This window comes from Diaphorina citri, unplaced genomic scaffold (genome assembly GCF_000475195.1).
Source record: "Diaphorina citri unplaced genomic scaffold, Diaci psyllid genome assembly version 1.1 scaffold640, whole genome shotgun sequence".
Classification (NCBI taxonomy): domain Eukaryota; kingdom Metazoa; phylum Arthropoda; class Insecta; order Hemiptera; family Psyllidae; genus Diaphorina; species Diaphorina citri.
This window is the reverse complement of record NW_007378073.1, coordinates 138,909-159,800: the sequence shown is the minus strand read 5'-3', so window position 1 is coordinate 159,800 and position 20,892 is coordinate 138,909. Positions and strand designations below refer to the sequence as shown.

The 20,892-nt window shown below is 38.3% G+C and overlaps 4 protein-coding genes and 2 long non-coding RNA genes across 8 annotated transcripts in view; 2 read left to right on the top strand and 4 right to left on the bottom strand.

Annotated features, from left to right (window-relative positions):
• Window positions 1-3: 3 nt before the first annotated feature.
• Window positions 4-20,892, bottom strand: part of LOC103510764 (run domain Beclin-1-interacting and cysteine-rich domain-containing protein) — a gene marked incomplete at its 3' end in the record, with an annotated part of 62,340 nt that continues 41,451 nt past the window's right edge. Inside the window, exons 12-13 of the mRNA XM_026824739.1 lie at window positions 1,284-1,361; window positions 4-172 (exon numbers count right to left, since the gene is read on the bottom strand). Of these exons, the coding sequence (XP_026680540.1) occupies window positions 4-172; window positions 1,284-1,361 (247 nt within the window). The remainder of the gene's footprint in view (window positions 173-1,283; window positions 1,362-20,892) is intronic.
• LOC113468081 lies at window positions 1,520-3,704 on the top strand. Its single transcript, XR_003391945.1, has 2 exons — window positions 1,520-1,809; window positions 2,694-3,704. It is a non-coding gene; the product is annotated as an uncharacterized LOC113468081 (long non-coding RNA).
• On the top strand, window positions 3,936-7,591 carry LOC103510759 (DNA polymerase zeta catalytic subunit). Its single transcript, XM_008475446.3, has one exon. It carries the CDS (start codon window positions 3,957-3,959, stop codon window positions 7,557-7,559), a length of 3,603 nt encoding a protein of 1,200 aa, XP_008473668.2. The 5' UTR covers window positions 3,936-3,956; the 3' UTR covers window positions 7,560-7,591.
• LOC103510769 (protein RUBCNL-like) lies at window positions 11,334-12,992 on the bottom strand. The gene is made up of 2 exons (XM_026824737.1): window positions 12,814-12,992; window positions 11,334-11,669 (listed from the first exon to the last, which is right to left on the bottom strand). Exons 1-2 carry the CDS (start codon window positions 12,964-12,966, stop codon window positions 11,472-11,474), a joined length of 351 nt encoding a protein of 116 aa, XP_026680538.1. The 5' UTR covers window positions 12,967-12,992; the 3' UTR covers window positions 11,334-11,471.
• LOC113468080 lies at window positions 13,957-17,731 on the bottom strand. The gene is made up of 2 exons (XR_003391944.1): window positions 17,471-17,731; window positions 13,957-14,300 (listed from the first exon to the last, which is right to left on the bottom strand). It is a non-coding gene; the product is annotated as an uncharacterized LOC113468080 (long non-coding RNA).
• Window positions 14,937-17,477, bottom strand: LOC103510767 (serine/threonine-protein kinase pelle-like). Of its 3 annotated transcripts, none has more exons than XM_026824730.1 (2): window positions 15,561-17,477; window positions 14,937-15,485 (listed from the first exon to the last, which is right to left on the bottom strand). In XM_026824730.1, the coding sequence occupies exons 1-2, from the start codon at window positions 17,359-17,361 to the stop codon at window positions 15,160-15,162; spliced, it is 2,127 nt and encodes a 708-aa protein (XP_026680531.1). In that variant the 5' UTR covers window positions 17,362-17,477; the 3' UTR covers window positions 14,937-15,159. The 3 variants fall into 3 exon arrangements, with proteins under 3 accessions (XP_026680531.1, XP_026680532.1, XP_026680533.1); XM_026824731.1 differs by having other exon boundaries at window positions 14,937-15,473; window positions 15,564-17,477; XM_026824732.1 differs by having other exon boundaries at window positions 14,937-15,467; window positions 15,564-17,477.

Sequence of the window (20,892 nt, the reverse complement as noted above, 5' to 3'; positions counted from 1 at the left end):
GCGACACATGAGTAGAAAGTCTTTGAGTGAGTTGAGCTGAAGACGCAACTTGTTGACTCTGCCCAGGACTTGAACCTTACGAAATAGCGAGCTGTTGATGTCTGAGATACGAAACAGCGGATCTGACATCATGCTGTCAAGAAGTTCGTACGAGAACTTGGACACTGGATATCTGAAATGGTCGAAACAAATTTGGTTCAATAAAAGAATCTGTGCTACCAAAAAGTACTTGCTTTTCCGTGTCCGGTAAACACAGTTTCCAAAAGTTAGCGGCTTGAAGGTCTTTGGTATTTATTAAAAGGGGGTCTTAATTTTAATTAATGTATCACACTAGGCTTGCACGCCGGAGGTCCTGGGTTCGAGCCTTAGTTTTTTTCTTTTTTTTTAAATCAGCCTCCTGGGGACAATTGAGTAGCTACTTTAATCGAGTAGCGACCAGTGTAAAAGATTGATGATGAATGAGAATTAATAGTAAAGGAGACACTTGGTAATGCTGTGGTACCCACAAAAGCTCTCTGGTTTACCACAAAGGAATTCATGGTTTGATTGACGTCCTTGGACCAACTTTCCTACGTGTTATCTCTGTGTGACTCACATCTTGCTTTGTTTTGAGTTCAACTCGATTTGTTACCAATCATTCCATTGTTCTTTCTATTATTGATGAACTGTAGTATTAAATATTCTAAAAGGACTTTCCCTGGAAATAAAATGAAAAAAGTGGATGATTAAATAAAATAAAATTTTGTTATTATTGCATAATAATGGATAACAAGTGGAGAATACAAAAATATTTTCAAGTCGGTCTCGAAAAGTCACCGGCTCGACTGTCTTTTGTTCTTTTCAAACCAACATTTTGCTTTTTATTCGTAGTAAATTAAGTGCTGTAGGTACCTGCAAGTATTGTTATTCAACGACAGTTGTTATACAGGAACGTTAAACTCCAATCCGGTGAGTTATCGAACGCAACCACATTAATAGGTAGGTAAATGAAACAGGTTGTAACATTGAAAAGTAAATTGAGAGTATAAAATACGATGTGGTCATAAATATAACGTGAGACGGTTTGAGCCTTTTTTTTTTTTTTTTTTTTTTTTTTTTTTTTTTACTCAGCCTCCTGGGGACAATCGAGTAGCGACCAGTGTAAAAGATTGATGATGAATGAGAATTAATAGTGAAGGAGACACTCAGTAATGCTGTGGTACCCACAAAAGCTCTCTGGTTTACCACAAAGGAATTCATGGTTTGATTGACGTTTATGTTTGTAAATAAAGACACACACTTACTTCTTGAAGTTCCACGCCTGTATGATCTTGCCAGGTATCATGGCTGTTTGGTTGGAATGACACCCGGTACAGAAATATCTACCCAGATATGAACAGTAGCGAAACTTGAACGTGAGACCCCGGAATTTTCACCTTGGACTCGAATTCATAGTGATGACAAACCGTGCAAACATTTGAGTACAGATATAACGTTATAGGTCATTCGAAGAAGTGAACTTTTGTTTGAACGTGAGACCCCGGAATTTTCACCTTGGACTCGAATTCATAGTGATGACAAACCGTGCAAACATTTGAGTACAGATATAACGTTATAAGTCATTCGAAGAAGTGAACTTTTGTTTAAAATGGACATAACTTTCCTTGAATGGCGTTAGATGTATTCAGAAGTGTGAAAAGCTACTTAAGGGTCTACTTGTACGAATGATTATTTCTCATAGTACTCAAATGTACATTTGGACGCCTTCTCAAAGTTCTCACCACTATGAGAATTCGTTCCTTCAAACCCGTGCGACACACAGAAAACTAGGTTTTAAAAAGTGTATTCAGAAGTGTGAAAAGCTACTTAAGGGTCTACTTGTACGAATGAACCTTTATTTCTCATAGTACTCAAATGTACACTTGGACGCCTTCTCAAAGTTCTCACCACTATGAGAATTCGTTCCTTCAAACCCGTGCGACACAGAAAACTAGGTTTTAAAATGGTTTTGTGCAAATTAAAATCATCTACGAGGGCCAGGCTTTAAGAAAATAGTAATTAAAACATGGCCAACTACACATCAGTCTAAAAAACCTAAACCAGAGTAGTCAAGATATGTTTGAAGACAAGCCTACTTCTTGTAATACAGTAGATGTAGTCGGTAGTGGATCAACTAGTTCAGTGTTTAGTAATAGTTTACCTGAGGCAAATAAAATGGAAGGACGAGCTGAAAATGAACATGTGATTTCATCTTCAGAATCTGATCTATTTACTCAAAATAAATCGTATGATTCTCCCACGATAGTTGCAAAGCAGACACTTCTTCCGCTATCAGGAGAACTAGAAAAGCAAATAATCTCGGCCAAATCCAGTAGTACTGAAGGCAGTTCTGTGGTAACGAGCTATATAAAACTTAAATGTAAACCAATCAGTAGAGCCCTAGTAGTGGAAGAATTAATAAACACTGATGTCACCAATATCTTAAGCCAGGAACCTTTCTACAGCAACTTTAAAGATATCACTCGGACTGAAATTACTAACAAATTTGTGCACCTGGAAGTTGTATTCAGAAGTGTGAAAAGCTACTTAAGGGTCTACTTGTACGAATGAACCTTTATTTCTCATAGTACTCAAATGTACACTTGGACGACTTCTCAAAGTTCTCACCACTATGAGAATTCGTTCCTTCAAACCCGTGCGACACAGAAAAGTAGGTTTTAAAAAGGGTTTTGTGCAAATTAAAATCATCTACGAGGGCCAGGCTTAAGAAAATAGTAATTAAAACATGACCAAGTACACATCAGTCTAAAAAAATTTTAAAAATAAAATATACAGGAGCAGAAGTCGGGTAGTGTTACCCCCCGACTAAGGTACATTTTGATTAAGTTATAATTAGTGAGATTTTGCACTTCCCCCAAAACCCCAACTATTTTACGAAAACAAGCTTCAGTTTTTGCTCATCGTAGAATTGCAAGGAAATTTTGGGAAGTACAAACCTCTCTAATAAAATAATTGTCTCGCCCACACGATGACATAATCATGTTTTAGCACTAGTTCAAAATTTTGTATAATGCAGTCAAAGTATGCAACCAATTATATATATAGTCGTACATGGTCTGCTTATGTGTATAGATTACTAGAATAGGACTCGACGAGTATCTGCGTCTTATGTTAAGGCGGTCTCTTCTTGATCCCTTGTGGGCCGCGTCCATTTTAGTTTAGGACTATTGCACTGTTTAGGACTATTGACGAATACATTAACAGACAAGACCGCTAGACTAGTGACAGTACTGAGCTAGGGCTAGGCAAATTTGTAGATGAAAACCTTGCAACATGATTAGTCAGTAGTCACCTTGTGGACAGATAAATAGAAGATACAATCATAACATAGTATGTTGCTAATAATAGTAAATAAGCTAAGCGCCAAAATTCAAATAATGCACACAAATTCTTGAAAAACTATTGAAAAGAAAATGTCTCTCCGTTCTTGGAACAAGTGCCCAAAAATGGTAGATATATTACCTACATAATTCTGTAAGGGGCTGCATCCAACCTGCGGTCAGGGAGCACAGGTACAAAAAGGTTGCATCCAAATTGCGGTCATTCGATCACCCTCACACATCCAAATTGCGGTCATTCGATTTCCCCTACACATCCAAACTGCGGTCAAGTTCAGAATCTCTAATATTTCAGGTAGATCTGTAGACAATAATAGTAGTCTGGTCAAACGCTATTATCAAAGGTTGTAGATTCCATTTAGGCCAAGCCTGGTTCAGGAAAATTCAAAGTCTTGGGTTGGCTCCGTTATATGGAGATAACAACAGTGAAATAGGTTCATTTCTAAAACTGTTCTTTGGTCTTCCATTTCTAGCACAACAAGTTGAAGAATGCTTTGTTGAGGATATAATGGCTCTTCAGCCATCAGAGAACGCTGCAATTGTTAAATTTTGTGATTACTAATCCAGAGTAGTCAAGATATGTTTGAAGACAAGCCTACTTCTTGTAATACAGTAGATGTAGTCGGTAGTGGATCAACTAGTTCAGCGTTTAGTAATAGTTTACCTGAGGCAAATAAAATGGAAGGACGAGCTGAAAATGAACATATGATTTCATCTTCAGAATCTTATCTATTTACTCAAAATAAATCATATGATTCTCCCACGATAGTTGCAAAGCAGACACTTCTTCCGCTATCAGGAGAACTAGAAAAGCAAATAATCTCGGCCAAATCCAGTAGTACTGAAGGCAGTTCTGTGGTAACGAGCTATATAAAACTTAAATGTAAACCAATCAGTAGAGCCCTAGTAGTGGAAGAATTAATAAACACTGATGTCACCAATATCTTAAGCCAGGAACCTTTCTACAGCAACTTTAAAGATATCACTCGGACTGAAATTACTAACAAATTTGTGCACCTGGAAGCAGCACCCGTAGCTCTTTTAGAAGAACATAGGTGTCTATTCTCGGGATTATCAGAATGGCGACAAAGAGTATGTTTGGAAGTTACGGGAGACGCCACCAGAAATGTAAACGACATCATGGAAAGCTTTCAACATATTTTTCCTAAATCCAATTTCATAAAACCGATTGCCAAACCACCGACCAGTAAATCAGTGACTCGTTGGTTAGAACGTAAAGAAGCATTCAAAAGAAACGCCGGAACGAGATCTAGTGTCTCAAGCCGGGTAGAACAGAAAATTCTAGAGAATGAACAATGTTCTCAGAAAGGTATTGTGGATGTCAAATGCTTTGAAGAATCATCAGCACTAGAGCGTTCAATGAAACCTGATGACCGTCCTTCGCCGACAAGGAAGAATAAATCTACTAGATCTTCATTTGATTCAGATATGTTTCCAAGCAGCTCTAGCCGAGAGTCCAATCAATCTCCCCCGAATAAAGATTCTATTCACGAAGCTGAGATTACTCATCCAGACTGCAGTAAATCCTCACAAATAGATTTCAATCCAGACTTATTCAAGTCTTTCATCAGAAAACAACTTGAAACGCCCAAGAGAAGAATATGCGATAGTTATGCTATCGATGCAATGACCCCCGATACGACTGGAGATTATCAAATGGGATTAGATAATCTGAATGAGGTAACTTCTCATGTTGAGAATTATTACTTGACGGTGCTGGCTGTAGAAATCCATGCTATAAGTCGAGCACTACTCAAGCCTGATCCTGCCTATGATGAAGTGAAGGCAATATTCTATTACTTGTACACCTGTCCACCAGAGGAAGACAGGAAGGTCGGTATAATTCTAATTGGCCAAGAATCAGAGTTACCTGAAGTTCGAACTAAACCAATTCAAATGCATTTTGTTAGCAACGAAAAAGAACTATTTTCTATTTTCATCGAAAACGTCCGACAATGGGATCCAGACATTCTGATAGGATATGAAATAGAAACCCTCTCCTGGGGATATTTGCTTGAAAGGGGTTATGTCCTTGGGTTAAACTTGAACCAAGAGCTGTCTCGTATAACAGAAGTAGAGAAAAGAAATTCTAGTCGTGATGAAGTGAAGAACACTCAACTACAAATGCCAGGGCGTATTGTTATTAACTTATGGCGACTGTTACGCCATGAGGTAAACCTACAGTCCTACACATTCGAGAATATAATGTATCATGTGCTGCATGAACGTATTCCATTACATTCCTGGAAACTGTTAACCTGTTGGTGGGAACATAGGACTCACTTGTACAAGTGGATGACTGTGGAACATTACCTGATACGTGTTACAGGAATCATCAGACTAATAGAGCAGCTTGATTTCATAGGTAGAACCAGTGAAATGGCTCGCTTGTTTGGTATTCAGTTTTATGAAGTTCTATCAAGAGGATCACAATTCAGAGTAGAGTCTATCATGTTACGTCTGTCTAGGTTGAATAATTTTGTTGCTGTATCTCCTTCCATCAAACAGAGAGCTCATATGCGAGCACCAGAAAGTTTACCTCTGATCCTGGAACCAGAATCGCGCCTCTACACAGATCCTATCATCGTTCTTGATTTTCAATCTCTGTACCCCTCTGTCATCATTGCTTACAACTATTGCTTCTCTACTTGCTTGGGTAGAGTTGAACATTTGGGCGTGTCGGATAGTTTCCCATTCGGTTGTATTGATTTAAACGTTTCTATTAGATCGTTGAAGAAGTTACAACAAAAGCTCACTATTTCACCGTCCGGTGTTGCGTTTGTTGATAAATCTATTCGTTGTGGCATTTTACCAAAAATGTTGCAGGAAATATTAGATACACGATTGATGGTGAAGCAAAGCATGAAGGAGTATAAGTCAAATGCGGCACTTCAGAGAGTTTTACACGCAAGGCAGTTGGGGTTAAAGCTGATCGCTAATGTAACCTATGGGTATACGGCAGCTAACTTTTCGGGTAGAATGCCGTGTGTAGAGGTAGGAGATAGTGTTGTAAGTAAAGGTAGAGAAACCTTACAGAAAGCAATTGAAACCGTGAATAACACTAGCAAGTGGCAATGTCGTGTTGTCTATGGGGATACTGACTCCATGTTTGTCTTGGCGCCTGGCAAAACCAAACAGGAAGCATTTGAGATTGGAAAGGAGATCGCTAACGTTGTAACAAACAATAATCCTACACCCGTCAAGCTCAAGTTTGAGAAAGTCTATCAACCGTGTATATTACAAACGAAGAAACGTTATGTGGGTTACATGTATGAAACTGCAGACCAAGACAAACCAATCTATGAAGCCAAGGGTATTGAAACTGTGAGACGAGATGGTTGCCCTGCTGTGTCTAAGATATTGAAGAAAAGTTTGTGTCTTTTGTTTGAGACAAAGGATCTAAGTGTAGTGAAAGAATATGTTGAGAAACAATTCAGTAAAATTATTTCAGGCAGGATCAGTGTACAAGACATGACGTTTGCCAAGGAATACAGAGGTCAGGCAGGTTATAAACCCGGAGCCTGTGTTCCAGCTTTGTCTCTAGCCAGACAATGGGTACTAACTGATCCCAGGGCAGAACCAAGAGTAAGCGAGAGAGTACCTTATGTGATAGTATCAGGAGCCCCAGGCCTTCCTCTCATTAAACTAGTCAAGAGTCCTTATGAACTACTGCAAGACTCTAGCTTGCGTCTCAACTCAGAATACTACATCACTCGAGTTATTATACCTCCTCTAGAACGATGCTTCCTTCTGTTAGGAACTCCCGTGCTCCCTTGGTATAAAAATCTGCCGCGCAAGCTTCATGTCTACCTGCCAAGTGTTCTGAATGAGCGAAAGAAGAAAAGCACCATCTCTCAATACTTTGCCTCTGTCAACTGTGTCTGTTGTAACCAGATGACTCAGAATAACAAGGGGGTGTGTGACGCCTGTCTGAATCAAACTCAACTGCTAGGTACGTGTCTTTACTATAAAATACAAGCCTGGCAACGCTCCCAGGATCAAGTGAACAAAGTGTGTACAACATGTGTAGGAAGAAGTACAAGTAACGATTGCATCTCTCTGGATTGTCCCGTCCTATACAGGAAAACACAAATCACCAGGGACTTGGACCAACTTTCCTACGTGTTATCTCTGTGTGACTCACATCTTGCTTTGTTTTGAGTTCAACTCGATTTGTTACCAATCATTCCACTTAGCACTTGGCTATAAGGATTCAGTTCAACATGTTTTTCATATATCCATATGTAAGAAATTCCCCATGTATGGGTACCATGCTGACGAGATTACCTTCCTGAAAATACTCCTATATGAACCATACCACATGTCTAAGCTAGAAGACTTGCTATTGAATGGTGCCGTGTTTAATGAAAGGTTCCAACCTTATGAGTCCCACATCCCATACATTCTTCAGTTCTGTATGGATTACAATCTGTATGGAATGAGTAACATAGAATTCAACATGGTCAAGTTTCGCAGTGATTCGGAAAACTTATACTCCTTCATGCTTTGCTTCACCATCAATCGTGTATCTAATATTTCCTGCAACATTTTTGGTAAAATGCCACAACGAATAGATTTATCAACAAACGCAACACCGGACGGTGAAATAGTGAGGTTTTGTTGTAACTTTTTCAACGATCTAATAGAAACGTTTAAATCAATACAACCGAATGGGAAACTATCCGACACGCCCAAATGTTCAACTCTACCCAAGCAAGTAGAGAAGCAATAGTTGTAAGCAATGATGACAGAGGGGTACAGAGATTGAAAATCAAGAACGATGATAGGATCTGTGTAGAGGCGCGATTCTGGTTCCAGGATCAGAGGTAAACTTTCTGGTGCTCGCATATGAGCTCTCTGTTTGATGGAAGGAGATACAGCAACAAAATTATTCAACCTAGACAGACGTAACATGATAGACTCTACTCTGAATTGTGATCCTCTTGATAGAACTTCATAAAACTGAATACCAAACAAGCGAGCCATTTCACTGGTTCTACCTATGAAATCAAGCTGCTCTATTAGTCTGATGATTCCTGTAACACGTATCAGGTAATGTTCCACAGTCATCCACTTGTACAAGTGAGTCCTATGTTCCCACCAACAGGTTAACAGTTTCCAGGAATGTAATGGAATACGTTCATGCAGCACATGATACATTATATTCTCGAATGTGTAGGACTGTAGGTTTACCTCATGGCGTAACAGTCGCCATAAGTTAATAACAATACGCCCTGGCATTTGTAGTTGAGTGTTCTTCACTTCATCACGACTAGAATTTCTTTTCTCTACTTCTGTTATACGAGACAGCTCTTGGTTCAAGTTTAACCCAAGGACATAACCCCTTTCAAGCAAATATCCCCAGGAGAGGGTTTCTATTTCATATCCTATCAGAATGTCTGGATCCCATTGTCGGACGTTTTCGATGAAAATAGAAAATAGTTCTTTTTCGTTGCTAACAAAATGCCTTTCAAGCAAATATCCCCAGGAGAAGGTTTCTATTTCATATCCTATCAGAATGTCTGGATCCCATTGTCGGACGTTTTCGATGAAAGTAGAAAATAGTTCTTTTTCGTTGCTAACAAAATTCATTTGAATTGGTTTAGTTCGAACTTCAGGTAACTCTGATTCTTGGCCAATTAGAATTATACCGACCTTCCTGTCTTCCTCTGGTGGACAGGTGTACAAGTAATAGAATATTGCCTTCACTTCATCATAGGCAGGATCAGGCTTGAGTAGTGCTCGACTTATAGCATGGATTTCTACAGCCAGCACCGTCAAGTAATAATTCTCAACATGAGAAGTTACCTCATTCAGATTATCTAATCCCATTTGATAATCTCCAGTCGTATCGGGGGTCATTGCATCGATAGCATAACTATCGCATATTCTTCTCTTGGGCGTTTCAAGTTGTTTTCTGATGAAAGACTTGAATAAGTCTGGATTGAAATCTATTTGTGAGGATTTACTGCAGTCTGGATGAGTAATCTCAGCTTCGTGAATAGAATCTTTATTCGGGGGAGATTGATTGGACTCTCGGCTAGCAATACAACCGAATGGGAAACTATCCGACACGCCCAAATGTTCAACTCTACCCAAGCAAGTAGAGAAGCAATAGTTGTAAGCAATGATAACAGATGGGTATAAAGATTGAAAATCAAGAACAATGATAGGATCTGTGTAGAGGCGATCTCGGCTAGAGCTGCTTGGAAACATATCTGAATCAAATGAAGATCTAGTAGATTTATTCTTCCTTGTCGGCGAAGGACGGTCATCAGGTTTCATTGAACGCTCTAGTGATGATTCTTCAAAGCATTTGACATCCACAATACCTTTCTGAGAACATTGTTCATTCTCTAGAATTTTCTGTTCTACCCGGCTTGAGACACTAGATCTCGTTCCGGCGTTTCTTTTGAATGCTTCTTTACGTTCTAACCAACGAGTCACTGATTTACTGGTCGGTGGTTTGGCAATCGGTTTTATGAAATTGGATTTAGGAAAAATATGTTGAAAGCTTTCCATGATATCGTTTACATTTCTGGTGGCGTCTCCCGTAACTTCCAAACATACTCTTTGTCGCCATTCTGATAATCCTGAGAATAGACACCTATGTTCTTCTAGATATACAGGAGCAGAAGTCGGGTAGTGTTACCCCCCGACTAAGGTACATTTTGATTAAGTTATAATTAGTGAGATTTTGCACTTCCCCAAAAACCCCAACTATTTTACGAAAACAAGCTTCAGTTTTTGCTCATCGTAGAATTGCAAGGAAGTTTTGGGAAGTACAAACCTCTCTAATAAAATAATTGTCTCGCCCACACGATGACATAATCATGTTTTAGCACTAGTTCAAAATTTTGTATAATGCAGTCAAAGTATGCAACCAATTATATATATAGTCGTACATGGTCTGCTTATGTGTATAGATTACTAGAATAGGACTCGACGAGTATCTGCGTCTTATGTTAAGGCGGTCTCTTCTTGATCCCTTGTCTATTTTAGTTTAGGACTATTGCACTGTTTAGGACTATTGACGAATACATTAACAGACAAGTCCGCTAGACTAGTGACAGTACTGAGCTAGGGCTAGGCAAATTTGTGGATGAAAACCTTGCAACATGATTAGTCAGTAGTCACCTTGTGGACAGATAAATAGAAGATACAATCATAACATAGCATGTTGCTAATAATAGTAAATAAGCTAAGCGCCAAAATTCAAATAATGCACACAAATTCTTGAAGAACTATTGAAAAGAAAATGTCTCTCCGTTCTTGGAACAAGCGCCCAAAAATGGTAGATATATTACCTACATAATTCTGTAAGGCCAGCCACTCACTATCACGTAAACCTGATAGGCGAACCTGATGAGGTGTACTTGTCAGGTCTACCTGATATCTGACCGACCGCAGTTTGGATGTCGCTTTCACCCGACCCAAAAATGCTTGACCGCAGGTTGGATGTCAACCCAAAAATGCTTGACCGCCGGTTGGATGTCAACCCTTGAGATTTGACCATAATCAGGTAGTTTTGACCGCAGGTTGGAATCCCCGCTGTAAGGCCAGCCACTCACTATCACGTAAACCTGATAGGCGAATCTGATGAGGTGTACTTGTCAGGTCTACCTGATACCTGATGAGCAAACACACTATCAGGTAGACCTGACAGGTACGGCTAAAAAGGTCCGCCTGTCAGGTCTACCTGATGAACTATCTGATGAGCAAACACACTATCAGGTAGACCTGACAGGTACGGCTAAAAAGGTCCGCCTGTCAGGTCTACCTGATGAACACACACATTATCAGGTAGACCTGATAGTGAATGGCTGGTCCAACGAAAAAAAGGGCAACATTTTCCTTCTGAAAAATCTGCATTTTGGCGCTTAGCTCCTTCAGTACCTGATGAACACACACACTATCAGGTAGACCTGATAGTGAATGGCTGGTCCAACGAAAAAAGGGGCAAAATTTTCCTTCTGAAAAATCTGCATTTTGGCGCTTAGCTCCTTCAGGATCACCAACAGCCTACGATTTTCATTACATAAGGCACTATATTGAGCATTTGGTCCCCTACCCTCATCCATGATCACTATTGACCATGGAGTCCCGTCGTATTCTCATCCGAATACACCGCTTACAGGGAAGTTGCGAGTGGCACTTGGTATGAAAGCAGGCACCACACTGGTTACACCGATGTACGGATGAGAGTTGCCACGGAAATATCACCTCCTCGCTGTTACACAACTCACAGATAAAACCCCGTGCCAGGCACAACTAAAATGGTGAAAAATGAAAAATGGTTTTTTGAGTAATGATAATGTATATATTAGAATTATGTACGAATAAAATAATGAACATTGCCACGGAAATATCACCTCCTCGCTGTTACACAACTCACAGATAAAACCCCGTGCCAGGCACAACTAAAATGGTGAAAAATGAAAAAGGGTTTTTTGGGTAATGATAATGAAGTATATATTGGAATTATGTACGAATAAAATAATAAACAACTAAATAAATTACATCACTGTTGGTTAACACTGCGCTATGAAAGGGTTAGGGCACTCCGGGTCGATAATTCGAAAGTAAGGTACTAAGGTTTTATAAATCAACGAATTCAATTTGTAATGGATCGATCTTAAAAAGAGAATAATAGAATATGATCCAAATAGTTTACATTCAAAATTTGGTGTTGAATTTTACTAGAACTTATACCTACGCGTTCGTAGGCTTAAAATTAAAATATGTTAGGTGACGTTTTTGAAGCTCTTTTATAAGTGGCAGGGTTCTCCCAGAGGAGCTCTTCCACCCAAGCACTAATTTTTCTTTCACTGTAATCCTTTATGATATATCTCCTTTTTGGACAAATTCAAGGAAATGTCTTAGGAAGAAGTTGTTTAGTTTTTACACACAACAGTTAGAAGAACACTTAAAATTACCTCGCAATTGTAGACATAATTAGATAAATTACATCACTGTTGGTTAACACTGCGCTATGAAAGGGTTAGGGCACTCCGGGTCGATAATTCGAAAGTAAGGTACTAAGGTTTTGTAAATCAACGAATTCAATTTGTAATGGATCGATCTTACAGAGAGAATAAAAGAATATGATCCAAATAGTTTACATTTACATTCAAAATTTGGTGTTTAATTTTACTATAACTTAAACCTACGCGTTCGTAGGCTTAAAATTAAAATGTATTAGGTGACATTTTTGAAGCTCTTTTATAAGTGACAGGGTTCTCCCAGAGGAGCTCTTCCACCCAAGCACTAATTTTTCTTTCACTGTAATCCTTTATGATATATCTCCTTTTTGGACAAATTCAAGGAAATGTCTTAGGAAGAACTTGTTTAGTTTTTACACACAACAGTTAGAAGAACACTTAAAATTACCTAATTAGAAAAAACATTTATTTACCTCGCAATTGTAGACATGACTAGAACAGGCAGACACCAAATCCTTCAGCTTGAGATACAAGGCCCCGGACTTGACATCCAGCAGATCTTGCATAGAATAGACATCCGGATCCATGAGCAGATGAGGCTCTTGTCCCAGGAGTATTGCGCGCATACTGTTAAGCAGAACATCACTAAGATACTGTTATAATTACCGAAAAATAGAACAGGCAGACACCAAATCCTTCAGCTTGAGATACAAGGCCCCGGACTTGACATCCAGCAGATCTTGCATAGAATAGACATCCGGGTCCATGAGCAGATGTGGCTCTTGTCCCAGGAGTATTGCGCGCATACTGTTAAGCAGAACATCACTAAGATACTGTTATAATTACCGAAAAAACCTCAACACTTCGTTTCAAATTAATTCTCTCTCTCAAATTTATTGTATTAAAGCAGAGATTTTTTAGAATTTCAGTGGATATCACAATATTTACTTAGTGCCTCCTTTGCAATCAATTTCTATTTTTCAATAATCTTTTTACACGGGTAATGCCGCCACTGGTCGCTACGTCTGAATCATTGGCTGCCATATCAACAACAATGCTTTCCGCTTTGACATCTGCCTCTAGTTGACAGTGAGATAGTTTAGGCAAAGAGGTTTCCGAATCACTGCGAAACTTGACCATGTTGAATTCTATGTTACTCATTCCATACAGATTGTAATCTATACAGAACTGAAGAATGTATGGGATGTGGGACTCATAAGGTTGGAACCTTTCATTAAACACCGCACCATTCAATAGCAAGTCTTCTAGCTTAGACATGTGGTATGGTTCATATAGGAGTATTTTAAGGAAGGTCCTCTCGTCAGCATGGTACCCATACATGGGGAATTTCTTACATATGGATATATGAAAAACATGTTGAACTGAATCCTTATAGCCAAGTGCAATATTAAGAGCTTTATCAATGCTAGCAGCTAGTTGTTGCAGCATTGTCTCTGTGATGGGCTCATGATGAAAAGGAATGTACAGATATGGGAACACGCCATGGACAAACACACACGTTTTCTTGCCTTCAACATTATTACCGAAAACCCTTATAACAGGAACTTTCTGAATGACCAAGTTTCTCAGTTCAGAATGTACGATTGTCTCTGTGATGGGCTCATGATGAAAAGGAATGTACAGATATGGGAACACGCCATGGACAAACACACACGTTTTCTTGCCTTCAATATTATTACCGAAAACCCTTATAACAGGAACTTTCTGAATGACCAAGTTTCTCAGTTCAGAATGTACAGGGTCAAAGTGTGCTATGGGTTTTGACATGAAGAAGTCGATGGTTACAATATTCATGGAAAACATGTTTGCTAAGATTACCTTGCAGATCAGGATCCTTTATGTTTCTTCTATTTGATCCGAATGAGGTGACTTAAGATGACGGTATTTTCATCTAGCTCGTAATCCAGACTTGGTAATGCAATCTGATTTTATGCAATAGCTGAAAACATATACAAAGAGTGAAAAACTCGGTTTTTAATATACCTACAAATAAGAATAAGGCAACTTCATTTTATTATTGAAAAATAAACTTGGACAATCACAAAACGTGTACACTTAACTACATAAAATAAACTGAAGAATATATTTTCTTTTTAAAAAAGATTACATAACCTGTAAATATTCGTATAAAATAATTTGGAATGAAAAAAAAAAAAAAAACATGTCAGGTACTTTGGCATGGTAAGTGCACGGTTTGGAAAATATAAACAAAACAAAGAGTGAAAAACTCGGTTTTTAATATACCTACAAATAAGAATAAGGCAACTTCATTTTATTATTGAAAAATAAACTTGGACAATCATAAAACGTGTACACTTAACTACATAAAATAAACTTAAGAATATATTTTCTTTTTAAAAAAGATTACATAACCTGTAAATATTTGTATAAAATAATTTGGAATGAAAAAAACATGTCAGGTACTTTGGCATGGTAAGTGCACGGTTTGGAAAATATAAACAAAATTAAACAACAGAGTACCGAGACCCTATATTCTACCAATAAAAAACTAAGGCACTTGCAAACTTGAGATTCCATCAGATGCTAAACAAAACTAAACAACAGAGTACCGAGACCCTATATTCTACCAATAAAAAACTAAGGCACTTGCAAACTTGAGATTCCATCAGATGAATCGATATAAAGTCAAATCTTACGTATGTAGATTTTAATACCTCTTCCTCTTGACCTCAACTACTCAAATGTCACAAGGGAGCTGAAGTATAGGAGTTTGAAAACCTAATATACTGACCTAGGATTTCATTTCCTACGCGAATAAAATTAAGGCTAGGAGTACATTATTTCTTTAAACTCAATAGCTGCAGTACTGGCATGCAGTCAACTGGGATTATTTCAAGAGATTTGTCATTCTGTGTTGTAGATGAAGACTCAGCTGGGGTATCTTGTGCTTCGGGTGATAACTGTGATTTATTATTTTGCACAACAGATGACAACTCCGATTTACTGTCGATAATTTCTAGAGAACTTGACTCATCTGTGGAAGACGTTGAATGGTCACAAGATGAATTACATTGTGCATGAGATACATCTTGGCTGTGACTTGAATCTGACTCTGATGTTATCACTACGGGAAGTTGCTGTTGTGGTTGTTGTTGCTGTTGTGTACATTGTGCATGAGATACATCTTGGCTGTGACTTGAATCTGACTCTGATGTTATCACTACGGGAAGTTGCTGTTGTGGTTGTTGTTGTGACGAGGACGGAACGCGACTTGGACTGAGAACTTCATGGGGTTGATTAGATCGCACATATTGTGTAGGTACCATGTCTGGACCGAGCTTTTGTAGTTCATTGTTTTGGGAGCCAGTTTCTTGCAAACGTACATGAGCATAATTTGGTGTTAGATGTTGCGCAACCGGAAATCTCGTAAAATTGTCATTGACTAGAGAACCTGTCCGTTGTAATAAGTGAGGGGAGTTTATCATCTGTAACGGAGGAGGAAGATAAGGAACACCGGATTCCAAAGTTTTACCAAATTTATACCGTGGTATATTATTGGGTGATAATGTGCGGATAGGTGTGTTCACCCCTGAGCTTGTTGGCATACTCACGGGTAGAGTAGGACCTGTAGCGTTAGGAGATTCACCTCCACTTCCACTCAGCATGTTATACACTTGAGTCATCTCAGGCCTCTCTTTAGGGTTTTGCTTGGTTGACTGTTTACCTATCCTAAAGAATGCATAGGCAATGTTAAGTTCGATGGGTTGTGCATTTTTATCAACCAAGTCATACATATTTTCTTCGGAATATTTCTCTACCAAACTCTTGAGGTGACGTTCTGATCTCCTGGTATCATCATAAGCTCGCATACCAGTAGCCAATTCAAACAGGACTATCCCAAATCCATACACATCAACCTTGGTTGATAATCTTTTTCCTACTAAAAACTCATGTGGTAGATAGGGCCTTGTTCCATTGACTCTCTTGAGTGTAATGTGTGTTGCTTTTTCTATAGGTCCTTCTTGAGTGAGTCCAAAGTCTCCTATGACTGGATCCATATGATGATTGAGTAGAATATTAGCACTCTTGATGTCTCCATGTATTAGAGGTGGTTCTCGACTATGCAGGAATTGAAGTCCAAGTGAAGTACCCTTAGCAATGTGAAGTCTCTGTGTCCATAATAGTGAGGGTGTGTTCTTTTTCATGAGAAGTCTATCTTCAAGGGAACCATTGGGCATATACCGGTAAACTAAACAATATTTTCCTGTTTCAAAGCAAATACCATACAAGGGTAGAATATTGTCATGACGACAACTATTCAGATACTTGAGTTCTCGTAATGATTGTTCTCTTTGACATTGGTTCAGTGTTTCAACAGCTCTGTCATTCCGATGAACTTCCAACTTTTTCACAGCAATGGTTGTTTTCTCCCATACACCTTTGTACACAGTGCCAAAGCCACCTTTACCCAAAATGTTGAGTTTATCCCAGTTGTTAGTGGCCAATGTCAACTCTTGATATGGAATATGAGGTGTACCACCTAGCACATTCATTGGTGTCAGAGGATCTGATACTTTCCGAGTTGGTTCATTACCTGGATTATTCTCTTGCCTCACTCCAGCTTCGTTTTCAAAGTTCACTCTGGCACTTTTCACATTGTGATTTTGTGCACTGAATACAGAGCTTTGTTCTTGTAATATAGTTCTATTATCAGAGCAGCCTTCAGGTATACAAGTATGATATTTGGATTCAACATAAGGTTTTAATATAAGCATGGCTTGATAGTGTCTCATTGCATACAGGTGCTTGAAAAGTTCCAGCACTGTATGATTCTGAGCACCCCACTTGGACAAAAGCTCTTCAGTTGGGGATTCTCTCCTTAGAATAGCTTGTTCCATTTGGAACAATTGACGAGAGGTAAAATTCATATAGCTCCCACCTAGAGTTCTCCAGTCATTGTTAAAGTCCAGAATGCTACACAGCTCTGCTCTGGGTTGATAAGGTAAGTTATAAATGAACTTTATCACAGTAGGAGGCATTGTATTTCTTTACCTAATCCACAAAGAAGAAAGCAATGTTTACCTACACACTTGGTAATCAGTAGAAAAATGTATGTTGGAGCAAGTTTATGATAAGACAAACAATTACCTCTTATGGAAGGTATTTAGACAGATGTAAAAATGTATCTTGATTGACAAAATTGACCAATACAGTTCTGGTTGAGATTTCATGTCTGAAACAGAAGATGCCAACAAATACTTAATTAATAATGTAAAAAAACAAGGTAAAATACAGAATAGGTAAATAAGATACTATCAAAAATATAAACACCCTGTATAAATTTCTCACGAGGATAATTAATACAGTTATAATATAGGTATCAACTTACAACCCAAGTATTAGCTATTCATAACTTTATCATACACTGGGGAAACCTCAAGGTCAAAATTGAAGGGGGATTCCAACACAAAAAAAAAAAAAAAAAAAAAAAAAAAAAACAGTAGATATTGTATTTATAAAGAAAGAATGGAAGTAAGGACTGTATAAAATATAAATTAATGGTGAATTTCATCAAGAAAGAAAGAAGAAATAAAACTTTATTGAAGGATAGCCTTCAAATGAGGTTAATGCCCGAACCATATAGTACCCACTACTTAACCCTTTACGTATCAATAACATTGCATTTTTCATTATTTCAGTGCAGAGTGTATGGAGGAATGGGGCAACCACTGGCCATAGTCTTTCAAATTCTCCATAGTACTGTACTCTGCACTGTACTATTGAAAGTAAAGCTTGGAAAAAATATTTCACCTAGCAGTCATGGTCAATAAAGCTGAAATTGAACAATATTTAGATTTTAGGGTGGGGAGCTTTATTTTTCAAGTCAATTGAAACTTCATCACTATTTTTTTTCCCTTTTAGAAACAACTTATCTGTGGATAGTGGCCATCAGCTGTCTCTTGCGACCCACCTCTTGTATCCTCTGGTTACCATTGTGTCTGTATGATATATTCCAATCTCGATCCGTTATGAAACGTGTAGTCTATCATTTCATACCAGTGGGGTAAGTTACCTGTGTACCAGTTTATTGATATTTTTTTCTCTCTATACATTATTGATTATTTTGACTATTTTAATGCATTTTTTCAGTGCGATTCACTTTATTTAAACTAATGCAAACTTTTCCATTCTATTCACAGGATAATGTGCCTAGGACTAAGTATTCTGTTGGACAGTTGGTTTCACGGGAGTTTTACATTGACCCCATGGAATTTCCTCAGTCGCAACATAATATCCGGTGTTAGTGCCCACTACTCAACTCAACCTTGGTTCTGGTACTTGACGGCAGGAATACCCAGTGTGTTGGGGGCTATGACTCCGGCATTCTATTCCTATATGATGAGAACTGTATGGCAGAGGAAGTGTCATCATGCTCTACTATTTGCTACTTTGGTGTGGACTCTGCTTGTTTACAGGTTTGTAAGAATCCAGGGTTAAATGGTAGAGAATGTCCTAGGCTCCCTAGGCCTCTAGGCTGTTGTTCTTTTTAATTTCTTGTATTTGTGTACAAATAAGTAAAGAGTCTAAAAAAGTAAAAATAAATAGTAAAACTTCAATAACTAGCCAGTGCAGTGATGATAGAACATTGAATGCACCAGTTTCTCATATATTACATATCACTGACATGACATTAAGCAATGTTGCGCGTGCTCAGTATTCAAATGGGTGATCTTGTGGGCAATCGTCCCACTCTGGCTGGGTGAGTTTAATATGAGGTGGGTGAGTACCTTGTCACTGAGTGGAGGGTGAAACCCTGTCACTAAAGGCCTTAGTATTACTTCATACAGGGACATAAAACCCCCTCGTGGGGGGTGGGAGAAAAGAAAATACAGCCATATTTTCCTTTCTGTTCTCAGTTGCATTGGTCATAAAGAGTTCCGGTTCCTTCTTTCACTTTGGCCCATCATGATATTGTACACGTCATTTGAGGTGTTTACCTGGCTCAAATCAACACCACAGTAAGTATTTTTGTGCAGTGTGAAAGTCGTTTGTTGCTCAATGCAAAAGATGTTTTTAGCACAGTCCGAAATAAATTTTGCTCATTACAAATGATGTTTTTTGTTCTGTGCCAATGTTGTTTTTTCCTCAGTGCAGAAGATATTTTTAGCACAGTGCAAAAGATGTTTTTGCTCAGTGCAAAAGATGTTTTTGCTCAGTGCAAAAGTAATTTTTAGCACAGTCCATTTTTATTTTATTTTTTCGCTCCGAGCAAAAAATGTTTTTTTCCTTGGTATAAAATTCGTTTTTTTGCTCAGTTTCTTTTCATAATGTTTTATTTTCATTTGTTTACACAACTACACTATGCTGCTTAGTTGAGTAGGACAAGTTAACAGGTATCTCCTAAACTGAGAACTGTTGGACAGACGTTGGACTGCACTTGATTTGCCTGCGTTTGTATTTTTTTTTTTTTTACTTTTCCATTTCCAGTTTTTCATTCCATTTTCTTCAAAATAAACAAATCCCAAGGCCATTCGAGGGTTCAAGGTCATTTCATTTGCCGGATTTTGCTAGCTTCCCAAAAGTGGCTATAAACGGTTGGTTTTCTTGCACTGAAATGTAAAGTTATTAAATTAATCTCGTTGGCTGGGTGAGTTTAATATGAGGTGGGTGAGTACCTTGTCACTGAGTGGAGGGTGAAACCCTGTCACTAAAGGCCTTAGTATTACTTAATACAGGGACATAAAACCCCCTCATGGGGGGTGGGAGAAAAAAATACAGCCATATTTTCCTTTCTGTTCTCAGTTGTATCGGTCATAAAGAGTTCCGGTTCCTTCTTTCACTTTGGCCCATCATGATATTGTACACGTCACTTGAGGTGTTTAACTGGCTCAAATCAACACCACAGTAAGTATTTTTGTGCAGTGTGAAAGTCGTTTTTGTTGCTCAATGCAAAAGATGTTTTTAGCACAGTCCGAAAAATGATGTTTACAAATGATGTTTTTTGTTCTGTGCAAAAGTTGTTTTTTCTTCAGTGCAGAAGATATTTTTAGCACAGTGCAAAAGATGTTTTTGCTCAGTGCAAAAGTAATTTTTAGCACAGTCCATTTTTATTTTATTTTTTCCCTCAGAGCAAAAAACGTTTTTTCCTCGGTATAAAATTCGTTTTTTTGCTCAGTTTCTTTTCATAATGTTTTATTTTCATTTGTTACATTGACTCACAGAGGCTTGATCTACTCATTCCTAGCCTTTTGCATCCTAATCGAATCCGGACTCCTAGTGTATCTCTCTCTGTTCCATCAAGTGGGTGTGCTGAATGTCATGTCACATCTGAGGGAAGGCAACCGGTCCCAGGGTGTGCTGTTTCTAATGCCCTGTCACTCTACACCTCTCTACAGGTATGTGTATATGTGTTATCATATTCAATTATGTGACTTTTATTTTGGCTGAACTAATGAGATTCCACTTTGGACATATCTAAACACTTGCTCCACAAAGCGCAATCTCATTAGTTCAGCCATGTTTGATCACAAAAATAAGTCACATAATCGAATGCGATTTGTCTCTCCCTC

Bases quoted from the DNA above. Each gene is read 5' to 3' on its own strand.
- LOC103510759 (XM_008475446.3), top strand. From the start codon at position 3,957: ATGTTTGAAGACAAGCCTACTTCTTGTAATACAGTAGATGTAGTCGGT.
- LOC103510769 (XM_026824737.1), bottom strand. From the start codon at position 12,966: ATGCGCGCAATACTCCTGGGACAAGAGCCTCATCTGCTCATGGATCCG. The intron at 11,670-12,813 runs GTAAATAAATGT...TCACCATTTTAG, and splicing joins GTCATGTCTACAATTGCGAG to TTGTGCCTGGCACGGGGTTT.
- LOC103510767 (XM_026824730.1), bottom strand. From the start codon at position 17,361: ATGCCTCCTACTGTGATAAAGTTCATTTATAACTTACCTTATCAACCC. The intron at 15,486-15,560 runs AACAGCAACTTC...ATGCACAATGTA, and splicing joins CTCGTCACAACAACAACCAC to CACAACAGCAACAACAACCA.